The 16,741-nt window shown below is 44.8% G+C and overlaps 1 protein-coding gene across 1 annotated transcript in view; it reads left to right on the forward strand.

Annotated features, from left to right (window-relative positions):
* The window catches only part of NUB1 (negative regulator of ubiquitin like proteins 1), a 316,976-nt gene that overhangs the window by 82,085 nt on the left and 218,150 nt on the right, over positions 1-16,741 (forward strand). The window contains exon 7 of the mRNA XM_069211094.1: positions 8,447-8,641. Coding sequence (XP_069067195.1) covers positions 8,447-8,641 — 195 coding nt within the window. The remainder of the gene's footprint in view (positions 1-8,446; positions 8,642-16,741) is intronic.

Raw genomic sequence — 16,741 nt, forward strand, 5'->3', positions numbered from 1 at the left:
TTATACCCGATGGAGGAATTATTCTATCACCTCTCCAAAGAACATTGCTCACAACCGAGAGTTCGTTCCTAACCTCCCAAAAACTCCTGCATTGTTCAGACAAATGATCCTTCTTAGGCCATCCTTCTAAAACGTATTTTAAAACAGACCGTAAATTGATGTCTACCTCCATTTCCTTCCTCCAATTATCTTCATTCAGGGCAGGGCTACCAAAATCTTGTACAAGAGCCACGCTCCATTCATACCACGGATCATCCACACATCTCTCCAACAAAATAGGTAATCTGGAAAGGCAATCCGCCATTCCATTACTTTTGCCAGGTACATACACAATACGGTAAATGTAATCCTTTAAGCGCATGGACAACCTTAAGATCCTGGCCGAAGCTAGTACACTTCCTTCACTTGTAAGAACTTTAATTAAAGGTTTGTGTTCGCACCGAATAGTTACGTCTTTTCCCCAAACAAATGCCCGGAAGTGCTCCAAAGCCCAAACACAGGCTAAGGCTTCTTTCTCTATAACCGAGTACTTTTCTTCCGATGGGGACAATGACCTGGAAGCAAAAAGTATAATTCTTTCCTTACCATTACAACCCTTTTGAGATAGCACAGCACCTAGGCCCTTATTACTAGCATCTGTGGTAACAAAAGTATCTAGCTTAGGGTCAAAACTTTCCAAACATGCTGCCTTGCTTAAATCACTTTTCACGATCTCAAACTCTTGATTGCATGCCTCACTCCATGTGAAAGGAGAGTTCTTTTTGAGTAAACCCCTTAAGTTATAAACCTTGCTGGCAAAGTTCGGAATAAATTTGGCACAAAACTCCGCCATGCCCAAAAATGATCTTACCTCATCTTTAGATGTAGGAGGTGATACCTCCACTATAGCATTCACCAAGGATGTCTTAGGTTTAACACCCTCACCACTTATCTCATGTCCCAAATACTCCACACTCCTTTTCGCAAACTTGCACTTACTCAGTTCCACAGTTAACCCTTTATCACCTAACACTTCCAATACATGTTCCAACCGCTCATCATGCATGCTCTTATCTTTCCCAAAGATTAATATGTCATCTTGGAAACACATAACCCCTTTGATTTTCCCAAAAAGTTTGTGCATAAGACGTTGAAAAACAGCTGCTGCAGACGCAAGACCGAAGGGCATCCTCTTGTATTGGAAGCACCCAAAGGGTGTGATGAAGGCTGTTAGACCCTTGGAATCTTCAGATAAGGGAATCTGATGATAAGCAGACAACAGATCAATAGTAGAAAACCAGCATGCTCCCTCCAGACTAGAAACCATTTCCGTAATCTTGGGTAAGGGAAACCGATCAATCAGAATATTATTGTTTAAGTATCTCAAGTCCACACATAAGCGGATTTTTACGTTGCTGCGCCGAGCTATCACTTCAGGCGAAATCCATTCCGAGCTTTCAATTGGCTCTATCACATCCATTAATACTAATTTATCTAGCTCCTTTGAAACTTCTTCTCTGATCATGATCGGCACAGTTCTGGCCTTATGAATTTTCGGTACAGCCTCCCTCTTCAATATGATTTTGTGCTCGAAACCAGTAAGTTTCCCCAAACCCTTGCTAAACACCTTTGGGAACTTAGATTCTATCTTGGGGGTCAAAGAACATTCATCGTTCACCATTAAAACTTTATCTTTGCCATTTGGATCCAAAATCATTTGCAACCGTCCTTGATCCTTCCAACCCAGAACGGACGGTCCTTTTTTTGCCACGTATAGTTTTCCTCTGGCGGTCCTGTTCTTGAATGAGAATGCCAACCATCTAAAACCTAACAAATCAATTTTTTCTCCTGTGTAACTCTCCGGTTGAATGTCTGGTGGAGCAAGCTGTTTACCAATTTTTTCCATGAAAAATTTGTTCCACACATCCTCGTTCACAATTGTAAAGGGTGAGCCTGAGTCAGCATACATTGTGATAGGTACACCACCTATTTCCATGTTGCATATGGGTTTATCCTTAGTGTTCGCCTCCATTATATTGAGAATGAAATTCTTATCCTCATCAAATACTCTGGGTTCCGTTGTACTTTCTTCCGTATCACACCTTGCAACATTTTCACCTTCATATATACATTTAATTATTTTCCTTTTACTTTTGCAAACCTTTGCAAAATGGCCCACGATTCCACATTTGTTGCACTTCACATTTAAAGCCGGGCACGAGTTGGAGTGAGCCAAATGGTCCTTGTTATCACATCTGTAACATCTTCTTTCAGGTTCCTTACTCTGAAAGACCCTTCCAGTTTTGCGATTAGAAACTTTATAAATGCCATCCTCATTTTTCCCAGTAGATTTTAGTTCTGAAAAGCATCTTTCAGAGATCTCCGCCTTCCTTACTATGGCTAAAATTTCTTCTAGAGGAGAGTCACCATTTATCCAAAGTGTTTCCTGAATGGATTGATTATTGCAGTGCATAACTACATGATCTCTAATAAGTTTGTCATGAATTGTCCCAAATTTACAGTCAAGAGCCAGTTTCTTTAAGTCCGCAATGTAGTCATCCACCAGCTCACTTTTTTCCTGTTTTCTTTGGAAAAACTTATAACGGACAATTTCCATACAAACTTTTGGAGCAAAATATTTGTCGAGATCCAACATTGTGGCATTAAAAACACAAATATCCCCACTTACAGGGTTTTTAAACATCTTATTATATGTTTTGAGACCCATTGGACCCAAGGAATGCAAAAGAATCCTCTTTTTCTGTTCTGCGGACATCTTGTTATCAACGCCAATAGCGCCTAAATAATTTTAAAAATAGTCCTTCCACTCCAGCCACTTGATGGGTGGTGAATTACCTATTGCCCAAAATGCTTGCGGTGGAACGATGGTAAAGTTGGCTTGTGCCATATCAGAGGTCAATTATAAAGAACACGTGGTAAATTAAGGCGCTGACTTAATAACTAAAATGTTCAACTCCTCCCTTCCCGGACCTGTTCCCAACAATAAAATACAGCTCTTCACAATAACCTGTCTTCACTTCCTTCTTTCCTGAAAGAAAATCGACTTACTTCTTTCTTCTTTTCCTTCTTTATCTTCTTCTGTGTCAAGAACAATACCCAAAAGACTGAAGAGGTATCAGAATAGACAGCGTCTTTGTGAATCCAAAAATGAACGCCTAAGGACGCTCTGAGAAGATTTGGTGTTACGCGTCTCCACAAAGTCAATTTCCTAATAGCTAGCGTCTCCGTCTCCTAGGAGACGCTAGCGGAAGCGGCGTCAGTCTTCCCAGCGTGTGCGTTGCTGAGGAGATGAACGTAAGACGCTAGTGGAAGCCGCGTCAGTCTCCTCAGCGTGTCCGTTGCCTAGGAGACGCTCGAGAGACACGACGCGCGTTCCACATTAACGGCTGTAGCCGTGCGATGAAACGGGGAAACAATTAAATTAAATTAAAAAAACAAATCTTCACCGGAAAATCCCGCGCTGGCAGATCAAGTCAGCAGGCACCAGGTATCGCACAGCCAAAAGGGAGCAATGTGACCAGTGCACAACACCCAGCCGAATTCGGGAATTAAGGCAAAATTTTGTCGAAGTCCACTCCTACGTCGCCAAATTGAAGTGATGACGAACTGCAGACCAGGTAAGTGAAACACGTTTTATTGGAAGAAGAGGCATAAGGAACAGGTCCGTTGAGGGCAACAGCTCAGACTCAGCTGACTTCAGGAGACTCCGTCATAGAACATGGAATCTCCCTAGGTCAGCATCTGAAAGCATTCCATCTAAGAAACAGAACACACTACAGTGGTCCCCAGGCTTTCTAGAAAAGAAGCCCACCCTGTGCTCGCCCACTCTGGACTTCACGACGGCATCTGCAGACGGTATCTGCAGACCCCCATTCAGCCATGAGTGACCAGTAGGCAAAGACCCGACACCCTAGGACACCTCTGCGCCCATCTGCCCCAGACCAAGGAGAAGAGAACCAGTGGTGTCTCCAAGTCTCCCCACCTTGTGAAACCTGAGCCCATGTGTTAGCTTGATGGGACTGGACCCCCAGTCCAGGCCTGTAGAGTGTTTCTGTGGGCTCCCTGCAACCGCAAGGAACTCCAGTATCGGTCCCCATGGCAGAAGACATCCATGGCCCTGCGGCTAACAGCCCAAGGAGGAGTGGACTGACAGTGTCCCCACGTGCCTAAGGACCTCAAGGGCCGAGCTCCCTGTGGGTTCCCCTGGACTGTCCTTCCATTACATCCCTTCTGCAACTTTGTAACCTGACAAATCCCCATAGACATGAATGGGACATCCAACGCCGTAACACACCTCTACACCCAGACACACCAGCACTCCCCAAGGTGACTTGTTGGTGTGGCCATGGACCTAGCCCCAAACTCACCTTAAGTCCAGGAGATTTGTCCAGATTTGTCCAGGAGTAAGTCGCTGTTCCCTACCTGGTTTGTCGTCTTTGTTTTCCTCCGTAGCATTGCATTGCAGCTTCCTGAAAAATGCACAAGGGGCCAGATATACGACCGTTGAAATTAGTGACTCACAAATCACTAGTGGCCAAATCTGATGTGCGTACAAAGTTAGCCACTGAGTCGCATCACTATTCTCGATCTTGCAAAATGCGAGCCGGTAACTGGTCGCTATTTGCAACCGTGGTCATCGCAAATTGCAGTTAGCATCCACAGTTAAAAAAATCCCCAATTCACTTCCTGGGACAGCTGAAGGACCCCCAAAACAAGAAGTGATGTCCTTGAGAATCCTGCTCAGCACTCAGAGCACATTGTAAGGTCCTGCAGCATAGAGTGCATCCAGGCTCCAAAAAAACACTAATGGCTAGACAACAGAGTAAGAAGGCAGCAGGCGTGCACCGCCACAAACTTTACGTTTCTTAGAAGGAATTAGCTATCCTCAAAGAAGTATGCTTCAACCATCATGAGGAGCTATTTGGGTGTCATTTTCAGACTGTCCCAGAGTCTGGGAATAGAAAAATATGGAGGGAGATGCAGCTGAGAATCAATGCTCTGGGTGTGGCTGACAGGTCCATAGATGAGATTAAAAAAAAGGTGGCATGACCTGTGCTTTCAGACCAAGGAGAGGTTGGCAGCACTGCTGCAGGACGACGAGGGAACTGGAGGAGGCCCATTTAATGCCACACCACCCTTATTTGGGGAGGGAATGGTGGAAACAACACTGGAGGCAGTGTGCAGATTTGGGTCCCTCGACATGCTTGCGCCCCCACCAACCACGGGTAAGTGCAAAATGTTTACTATGCCAAAATTCCTGCCCCAAACCCTGCTGCCAACATGCATGCAACACACCCTCACTCAGATATACCTGGATGGTCCATGTAGCTGATGATCAAAATTTCACACCTGGTGCATTATGGGACATATCGTCATACATTTAGTACATAAATAGTGCTGTTACTGTGAGGCATAAGCTGAATAATGTAACACAACTAATGAGCCAGTGTTTCACACTTGTACTTTTTCCATCCCTCCATTTACCACATAGATATACCTGGTGAATGACAGGAAAGGGATGATGATGAGAGAGAATATCAGGACCTGACCCTGCTGGAGGAAGAGCAGGTTGAGGTGCCCTTGAGTCTGCCGAGTACTTCCCATGTCCAGTCCTGTGCTGCATTCACCTCCCCACAGCCAGTTGCATTTGACATCCTGGAAGTCCAACAGCCAGCTACTTCTCAATGCGTTTCTGTCACCAGGGTTCCGGCTGCTGCGCCCAACTCAGCAGGCATCTAGGCGCCAGCAAGCTAGGCAGGCCTCTCGCTCCCAGGCAGCATCCAGCAAGCAGCCAGAGTTTGTCGGCCTGCATCAAAAAGAGATCAGGTTGTTAAACCGCAAACTGACACAGGGATTTTCCAACATTACCCAGCAGATGTCTGATAACCAGGCCCGCCTGGATACTAAATTTGACGCCCTTACAGGGGCTATTGAGCAACTCTGCACTGATCTGACGGAGGACATTCGCCAACAAAGGCACCGGGAGCATAGCAGAGCTATTAGGTTGGAGGCAATGACCAGGGCGATTGGGAGGCTAGCGCAAGCTACCACTCAGCACACCAGATGCACCCTGGCTCTGCAGGTAGTGTGGGCCACTACACTGGTGATGTGGTACGAGGCCTGCAATAGAAAACTGCAGCTGTGGAGGCATTCCAGACAGCCAGCATTGCCAGTTGGGCCACAGGTGAAGCACCAGACATTGAGGTGTCAAGCCTGAATAGTGTTTATGCTGCTTGTGCACATGTGCTGCGAAGGAACAGCAGTTGTCAACCTGCATCTTCGACTGGCAACTCCCCCCATGCTAGACATACGTCACAAAAGTAACTGCACACTGATAGTGTGTCTGCGTGGTGTTTAGCTTTTTTTTTCTTTTTGCAGTGGAGTAACCGCACAACATGTGTAACAATTTAAGTAATGTTTGTTGTGATGGACAGGGTGTCCATCAATGTTATTGTGTATCTCCTGACATTAAAGGGTTGCCTATTTTTTTTTTAAACAAATAGTTGTTTTGTCATTTATAGAGAGTATTGTGTACATGGAGATTTCTTACTATGCAAAGTAATGTCCTGCTGTGTGGTCCCTGTGCCTTCTCCCCTCTGCTCCTCTGCCTTCCTCGATTGGCTGTTTGGCAGGTAGAGCAGCCTCCTCATCCTCCAAGTGATCAATATATCTCTATGTGTAAGCCTCACCTGCAGGCAATGTTGTGGAGTATTGCACAGGTTTCCACAATCTTGTACACATTTTCAGGAACATACTGCAAGGTTCCTCCACTCTTGTGAAGACACTGGAAGTGTGATCTCAGGGAGCCAAACGTACGTTGTATCACAGACCTGGTGCACCAATGTGTGGTGTTGTAGCACCTTCTATAGCAATTGTTGAGAGACAGGCTCCATGGCTGCAGGGCATACGCACGGTCAGCTGGTGAGACACATATAAGGGTGAGACATTATATAGGGAGAATTGATTGTGCCACAACATTTTACTGTGAACATTACATTCCAGTACCTAGTAGGTATCCTTCATCAAATTCCACTCTTTCTAGTCGCTGGTAAATGCCTCTGTGCCTCAATATATGGGAGTCATGTAAAGCTCCCTGGAGTTTTGGCCACAATGTCTGTGATGATGTTCTGTGCATTGCAGACAACTTGTATGTTCATGGAATGGGTGTTTTTTCGGTTCCGGAATATGTATCCCAGACAGGATGGTGGACATATGGGCACATGGGTCCCGTCTATTCACCCGGTAAACTTTGGGAATCTGGCTATCCAGAAAAATTGTGTTTTGCATTTTGCATTTCCAAATCATCCCTGGGCAGGTAGATGTATTGGTGATATGGTGAAGCATGGCGTGTAGTAAATTGTTGATATAACGCAACAGCACACTCTGCGACACCCCTTCAGCCACTGCTATGCCTTTTTGGCAACTACCACGGCCGATTAGTGGAAGGAGCACAAGACCTAGCCATGGTCGGGGACTGCATTGCTGCACTGTGTACTGCTCTCAATGTGTAGCTTTAAGGTGTCTCTCAGTTCCAGGATCACATTGCTACTCATCCTGTATTGCTCAGAAATCTCTACCCCTATCTTCTCAAACAGGGTCTGCCTGACTCTGAATATCCTCTCATGTCTTTGCCTCCTCTGCTGAGCAGCCAATATCTGCAGCCTCCTCGCTATCAGGTACAGGGCAGCCATTGTGGAAGTCCCTGATGCTTTCTGGGGCTTTTTTTTATAGGTTGGACCCAGTTACAACCTGTTTTGAATTGGTGGTAAATTGCATGTGCAAATGGAACATTTTGCGACTAAACGCAAATTGCGACTTCTTTGTACATGCAATTTTGCGACTCCCAATTAGGGATTCTCTAATTGCGACTCGCAAAATCTGGTTGCTATTTTTGAGAGTCCCCAATTACTCCCATCACTATTTTGGTTTTGCGAATGCTTGTCATACATTGTGTACGGCAGCTTTTGCATTCGCAAAATGGATTGCGACCAATGTGCGACCCGGGAAACGATCGTACATTGGATCCTAAGTGTCTACTTTTAAAAACTCTAAAAATTCATAATTGGAAAAGTACTCACCTGACTCCGATGATCTTGGTATCAAAGTAAATATAAAAGTATGTGTTCTTTTTTTATAAATTTGTGTCAGACTTCTATGAGTGTGCATCTCACTTACTGCATGAGTGTGTTCCTTTCATGCTTAGGACTACCCTCTGAAATGCCTGACTGCTCTACCACTCTACCCAAAAAGAGAGCATTTGGGATGTAATTTGTGCCTCTGTGATACCTCTGGGGATTGCTTGGACTCTTTCCACAGTGTACCTCATTTTAGTCCACTATATAAAGAGCCAGCTTCCTACAAAAATTAACTTAAAATGTTATTCAGTAGATAATTCACAAACATTAAATTGGTTAACTTGTATGCTTCATTACTTTTATACTTACAGAGAAAACTCTTGAAGAGCAAGGTGTGACCCATAATGTAAAGGTTATGGTGCTTGAACTGAATTATACTGAAGAAGAAGCCAAGAAAAAAGCTAATGAGCAAGAAAAAGAAAAGGAGAAAGCAGAGGAAAGAGATGAAACTATTAAGAAAAAGATGATGCGAACAAAGAAAGGACTTGAAATTCTTGCACAGAGAGGTATATACTTGTTGAAGTAAAAAAATCAGGCTTGATTTTTAATTGCTTTTGATGAACATATTGAATTTTGGCTTATAGAGTTTGAAGTTCTTTCTTTAGGTTTATCTTTTTATGGCAGACGATGTCTCAACAATTACAAGTAAGGCTTCCAGCTCCCACTGAGCTCAGTTGCTGTCAACACTCCTTTTCCTTCCTGGTTTCCGAATGTGACACCACTCATCCAACCACTGCATAAAGATTTAATCTGCTAATAACATGTGGAGCTTTTGGCAATCGACTCACTAAACGGCTGCATCACAATATGCACCTTCCATTAGACCATGTTGAAGTGCAGATGGACAACTTCTCAAGAGAGAGTCTTAAGATGTGTATTTTCGTTTTAGATTTTTTTAAATTACTTTTCAGAATGTTGCTGCACAGTTATTAACAGCACATATTGCTTTCTATCATCAACCTCATGCTCAATTTTTCTGTCTTGTTTTTATGACTCAGTTACACATAAGCCTTCTTATACTCCCTTCTTTTCAGAACCTCTTCTGAAAAGCTTGTGATGGAAGTGTATGGACTTACTAAATTGCACATCACATGTGATGGCAGTGCTTATGCGTCTGAGGCTTTTTCCTCTGCGTATGAGATAATGCCTTAGCATATGAGACTGTCCTGCCCGAGATTGTGGGGCTTTAGCTGGTAAATATACAAGGGTGTGTGCCTATGCAAACAAGGCTTTAATTCCCTAAAATGGCAGCTGTTGTCCTATGAGGATGAAGTTATCTTAATGTGTCATGTAATAGTTGTTTTTGGTCTTATGGCAGCTGTACATGGTCATAGGGCTGCATATGTCTTATTAAGATGGTGCTTATCTGTATTAAAATGCACCTGCAATGGTATTTAAGTATCTGTTCGGTGGCATGTGTAGCTGCAGATACACATGCTGTGCATAGTCCGCCGTCTGGTGTTGGGCTCGGAGTGTTACAAGTTGTTTTTCTTCGAAGAAGTCTTTTGGAGTCACGAGACCGAGGGACTCCTCCCACTTCGGTTCCATATCGCATGGGCGTCGACTCCATCTTAGATTGTTTTCTTTCCGCCGTCTGGTTCGGACGTGTTCCTTTTCGCTCCGTGTTTCGGGTCGGAAAGTTAGTCAGAATCTCGGAAACTTCGTCGGTATTGTTTCGTTCGGTATCGGGGTAGTTAGAACAAATCGACACCGAATCTTGAAGAGCTTCGGTAGCACTTAGGGGTAATTTCGATCATCCGTCGGGACCTGGTCGGCCCGACCGCGTGCAACATCGAGACTGATGGAACGGACCTCGTTCCGATTCTGTCCTAAATGCCATAATAAATATCCTTATACGGATCAACATTTGGTCTGTAACTTGTGCCTGTCCCCCGAGCACAAGGAGGATACGTGCGAAGCCTGTCGCGCGTTTTGGTCGAGGAAAACGCTCAGAGACCGAAGAGCCAGGAGGTTGCAGATGGCGTCCACGCCGACAGGACAACAACGGTTCGAGGAGGAGGAAGAAGAATCTTTCTCCATCCACGAGTCGGATTCCGAAGAATTCGACGTCGAAGAACAACCAACCGTGAGTAAGACGTCGAAACAAAAATCACACGAAAAGACTGACAAAGCCCAGGGGACGCCACCGCCAACAGGCCATGGCTTAACCCGGAAAGTAGGTGACCGTCCAACGGCACCGAAAAAGGGCGAGCTGCTGTCGAAGTCATCCGACTCCGGTCGAGATACAGGCACGCAGCACTCTCGGGACCGAGAGAGTGACGCAGAAAAAATTCGGCACTGACACAGCGGCACCAAAGTTGGTCGGCACCGAGAGGGCACGACGCCGAAAAGACAAAAGATCTTGTCGGAGCCGAAAAAATCCAGGGATACGGTTTCGGTGCCGAAACGCCCGGCAACCGAACCGAAAACTGGTTCCTACTCAGAGGAACAGGGACTGTCCTCTCAACTAAAAAAACACAGATTTGAGGAGGAATTACAAACAATTGAGCCAGATCACACGCAAAAGCGGATCTCCATTCAAAAGGATACAGGGAAGATTAGCACTCTTCCCCCAATCAAAAAGAAAAGGAAACTTGACTTCCAGCAAGGAGACAAGCAACCACAAGCGAAGGTGGTAAAGAAGGTAACTCCACCACCCTCTCCACCACCATCAACTCATTCATCACCGGCACAAACTCCACCATTAACACACTCACCAGCTCATACCACAATGAGCCAGGATGATCAGGATGCATGGGACCTCTACGACGCTCCAGTATCGGACAATAGCCCAGAGTCGTACCCAACTAAACCGTCACCACCTGAGGACAGTACATCATATGCACAGGTGGTAGCTAGGGCAGCCGAATTCCATAATGTCTCGCTACATTCGGACCCTATTGAGGATGACTTCCTCCTTAACACCCTGTCCTCCACCCATAGCCATTATCAAAGCCTTCCCATGCTTCCAGGAATGCTAAGGCAGTCAAAACAAATATTTCAAGAGCCAGTTAAAAGCAGAGCCATAACTCCAAGGGTGGAGAAAAAATACAACGCTCCGCCCACAGACCCTGTTTTTATTACATCACAACTGACACCAGACTCAGTAGTTGTGGGGGCAGCTCGTAAAAGAGCCAACTCGCATACATCAGGCAACGCACCACCTCTGGACAAGGAGAGCCGCAAATTTGATGCAGCGGGAAAAAGGGTTGCAGCACAAGCGGCAAATCAGTGGCACATCGCCAACTCGCAAGAACTCCTGGCGAGATACGACAGGGCTCATTGGGATGAGATGCAACATCTCATCGAACACCTCCCCAAAGAGTTCCAAAAACGAGCGCAACAGGTGGTGGAAGAGGGACAAAGTATCTCGAACAATCAGATACGGTCTTCCATGGATGCAGCGGATACAGCTGCAAGGACAATAAATACTGCAGTCACGATAAGGAGGCACGCATGGCTGCGCACATCTGGGTTCAAACCCGAAATACAACAGGCTGTGCTCAATATGCCGTTTAATGAACAGCAATTGTTTGGGCCGGAGGTCGACACTGCAATTGAAAAATTAAAAAACGACACCGATACACCAAAGCCATGGGCGCACTCTACTCCCCGCAGGGCAGAGGCACATTTGGCACATTTCGTAAAACAACTTTTAGGGGAGGGTTTCGAGGTCAACCCACAGAAACCAGCACCTCACAAACAAGACCACCTCCCTACCAGGGACAATATCAAAGGGGAGGTTTTCGGGGACAATAGAGAGGGGGCCAATTCCCAAGAAACCGGGGAAAATTTCAAGGTCCCAAAACCCCTCAAAATAAACAGTGACTCACAAGTCACACAACCCCTTCACACAACACCAGTGGGGGGAAGACTAAGCCAGTTCTACAAATCTTGGGAGGAAATAACAACAGACACTTGGGTCTTAGCAATTATCCAACATGGTTATTGCATAGAATTTCTCCAACTCCCTCCAAACGTCCCACCGAAAACACACAATATGTCAAAACAGCATATAGACCTTCTAGGACTAGAAGTTCAGGCATTGCTGCAAAAGGACGCAATAGAACTGGTACCACGTCATCAAAAGAACACAGGAGTTTACTCACTGTACTTTCTAATACCAAAAAAAGACAAAACTCTAAGACCAATACTAGATCTCAGAACACTAAACACCTACTTCAAATCAGACCACTTTCACATGGTCACATTACAAGACGTAATCCCACTGCTCAAACAGCAAGACTACAAAACAAGATTAGATCTAAAAGATGCGTATTTCCATATACCGATACATCCTTCGCACAGGAAATACCTAAGGTTCGTATTCAAAGGAATACATTACCAATTCAAAGTGTTGCCATTCGGAATAACAACTGCGCCAAGAGTCTTTACAGAATGCCTGGCAGTAGTAGCTGCACATATCAGAAGGCAGCAAATACATGTGTTCCCATACCTAGACGATTGGTTAATCAAAACCGATACGCTAAAACGGTGTTCACAACACACAAAATATGTCATAGAAACCCTACACAACCTAGGTTTCTCAATCAACTACGCAAAGTCACACCTGCAGCCGTGTCAAACACAGCAATACTTAGGAGCAACAATCAACACAGCAAAAGGGATTGCTACTCCAAGTCCACAAAGAGTACAAACATTTCACAATGTAATACAAACCTTGTATCCAAAACAAAAAGTACAAGTCAAAATAATACTGAAACTACTAGGCATGATGTCTTCATGCATAGCCATTGTCCCAAACGCAAGATTGCACATGCGGCCCTTACAACAGTGCCTAGCATCACAGTGGTCACAGGCACAGGGTCAACTTCTAGATCTGGTGTTGGTAGACCGCCAAACATACATCTCGCTTCTATGGTGGAACAGTACAAATTTAAACAAAGGGCGGCCTTTCCAAGACCCAGTGCCAACATACGTTATAACAACGGATGCTTCCATGACAGGGTGGGGAGCACACCTCAATCAACACAGCATCCAAGGACAATGGGACATACATCAAAGAAAGTTTCACATAAATCACTTAGAACTGTTAGCAGTATTTCTAGCGTTGAAAGCATTCCAACCCATGATAACCCACAAATACATTCTTGTCAAAACAGACAACATGACGACAATGTATTATTTAAACAAACAGGGGGGGACACACTCGACACAGTTGTGTCTCCTAACACAAAAAATATGGCATTGGGCAATTCACAACCATATTCGCCTAATAGCACAATTTATTCCAGGGATCCAGAACCAACTAGCAGACAATCTGTCTCGGGATCACCAACAAATCCACGAATGGGAAATTCACCCCCAAATACTGAACACTTACTTTCAAATTTGGGGAACACCTCAAATAGATCTATTTGCAACAAAAGAAAATGCAAAATGCCAAAACTTCGCATCCAGGTACCCACACAGGTACTCCCAAGGCAATGCTCTATTGATGAATTGGTCAGGGATATTTGCGTACGCTTTTCCCCCTCTCCCTCTCCTTCCATACCTAGTAAACAGATTGAGTCAAAACAATCTCAAACTCATACTAATAGCACCAACATGGGCAAGACAACCTTGGTATACAACACTACTAGACTTGTCAGTAGTACCTCATGTCAAACTACCCAACAGACCAGATCTGTTAACACAACACAAACAACAGATCAGGCATCCAAACCCAGCATCGCTGAATCTAGCAATTTGGCTCCTGAAATCCTAGAATTTGGACACTTAGACCTCACACAAGAATGTATGGAGGTCATAAAACAAGCTAGAAAACCTTCCACTAGACACTGCTATGCAAGTAAATGGAAAAGATTTGTTTATTACTGCCATAATGAGCAAATTCATCCATTGCATGCGTCTCCAAAAGATGTAGTAGGATATTTACTACATTTGCAAAAATCCAATCTAGCTTTCTCTTCCATAAAGATACATCTCGCCGCAATATCTGCTTACCTGCAGATTACTCATTCAACTTCCCTGTTTAGAATACCTGTCATTAAAGCGTTTATGGAAGGCCTAAAGAGAATTATACCACCAAGAACACCACCTGTTCCTTCATGGAACCTCAACATTGTCTTAACAAGGCTCATGGGTCCACCTTTCGAACCCATGCATTCTTGTGAAATGCAATACTTAATGTGGAAAGTTGCATTTCTCATTGCCATCACATCTCTAAGAAGAGTAAGTGAAATACAGGCATTTACCATACAAGAACCATTTATTCAAATACACAAGAATAAAGTAGTTCTAAGAACAAATCCAAAATTCTTACCAAAGGTTATCTCACCGTTCCACTTAAATCAAACAGTAGAATTACCAGTGTTCTTCCCACAGCCAGATTCAATAGCTGAAAGAGCACTACATACATTAGACATCAAAAGAGCACTAATGTACTACATTGACAGAACAAAAGTAATTAGAAAGACAAAACAACTATTTATTGCCTTTCAAAAACCTCATACAGGAAATCCAATTTCAAAACAAGGTATTGCCAGATGGATAGTTAGGTGCATCCAAACCTGCTATCTTAAAGCAAAGAGAGAGCTGCCTATTACACCAAAGACACACTCAACCAGAAAGAAAGGTGCTACTATGGCCTTTCTAGGAAATATTCCAATGAACAAAATATGTAAGGCAGCAACATGGTCTACGCCTCATACATTTACTAAACACTACTGTGTAGATGTGTTATCTGCACAACAAGCCACAGTAGGACAAGCCGTACTAAGAACTTTATTTCAAACTACTTCCACTCCTACAGGCTGAACCACCGCTTTTGGGGAGATAACTGCTTACTAGTCTATGCACAGCATGTGTATCTGCAGCTACACATGCCACCGAACGGAAAATGTCACTTACCCAGTGTACATCTGTTCGTGGCATTAGTCGCTGCAGAGTCACATGCGCCCACCCGCCTCCCCGGGAGCCTGTAGCCGTTTGGAAGTATATCTTCAACATTTGTACATTTGTAAATATATTACTTTAACCTTCATTTGGTACATACGTATTCATTCCATTGCATGGGCACTATTACTAGCATACACAACTCCTACCTCACCCTCTGCGGGGAAAACAATCTAAGATGGAGTCGACGCCCATGCGCAATGGAACCGAAGTGGGAGGAGTCCCTCGGTCTCGTGACTCCAAAAGACTTCTTCGAAGAAAAACAACTTGTAACACTCCGAGCCCAACACCAGACGGCAGACTATGCACAGCATGTGAATCTGCAGCGACTAATGCCACGAACAGATGTACACTGGGTAAGTGACATTTTCCTTATGTAGCAAGGCGGCAGTATTATGTGGAGTGACTGGGGGTCCTACCATGTCATACTAGCACATTATCCAGAAGTGGACCTCTGGTTCACACCTGTAAACCTTATTTCAGTCCTGGTAGAGTCGCAAGGAGCAGTCAGGCTACTTAGAAGAACATGTGTAAAGCATTTCACAATACCAACATGAACGATAAGTAACAGACAAGACTCAAAAGAAATCCAACACCAATTTAGAAAAATAAAGCAGAATTGTAACTTAATTGAGACACCAAAACAATCTTTGAATCTTACATACAATCGGAGTTGTGGATTTTTAAAGCATTTAAAAACAGATGCAATTTTAGTTGTCAAACGAATACCATTGAAGTCAGTGGGGGAAAGCACAGTGTGCAATCGGTCACTAGTGGGGTAATTTCCCTAGAACTCACCTGGAGTTAAGGTCTGAGGTTTCTATAGACAAGGTTTCTATAGCACCTTTTCACCTTGCCGTGAGAGACTGGGTGCAGAGGTAGCATTGCTGTCCTTAGAAACGAACTGGAACCACGAGTGCAGTCAAAGATGCAGTACTCTGTAAAACCACACTTGGAGATGGATTTACACTGTATTCTTGGAGAGTAGAGGCCGTTGGGATCCCAGGACCTGGATTCCACAGCTGGCACTCCGCCACCAGATCCGGCAGCTCCGGGTGCAGAGTTGGCCTTGCAGCTGTCAATCACAGCAGGGCTGCCAAAGATGCTTTGCCACTTAGTCGAAGTTGCCTTTTTCAGGATGCAGGATCTGAGCAGTGGGGTCGTTGCTGATGTCTGTCACTATTGCTACTATCGCTGGGAGTTGCTCTGGAGTTGGGGACGTCCGGGGACGGGTCGGTTAGCGGGCTGGTGGCCAACAAGCCTGGGCTGCGGCAAAAGTAATCCAGAGTACTTCATTGGCTGGAGGTCGACAGGAGTGGTGGAGCAGCTCAAACCTTGGTGTGAGCCTCACTACAACTCCCAGGGTGTAAGTCGCCGACTTTTTGTGGGCTCACTCAAGAGGGGCTCGATGGGTTCCACTTCTTGTGACAGCACAATGATTCTTCTGCAGGTTGCAGGTGACTGGTTCCACCAGTCAGGAGAGTCTGCTTCAGTTTCTGGCGTCCACTGGAGTCACACTTGCTGGGAGCAAAAGCTTTTCCACAGGCACACAGTTCCAGTATATGGTCTCCACTTAAGTGTTCTCTCTTTGGCTGCAACGGGGTTGAAAGTCCTGTTGTCGGTGACAGCGTCTTCTCTGTGCCTCTTCTCGGATTTGAAGTCAGAACTGAGGTTCTGGTTCGTGTGGA

The sequence above is a fragment of the Pleurodeles waltl genome, chromosome 10, assembly GCF_031143425.1.
Source record: "Pleurodeles waltl isolate 20211129_DDA chromosome 10, aPleWal1.hap1.20221129, whole genome shotgun sequence".
NCBI classification, from domain to species: Eukaryota; Metazoa; Chordata; class Amphibia; order Caudata; family Salamandridae; genus Pleurodeles; species Pleurodeles waltl.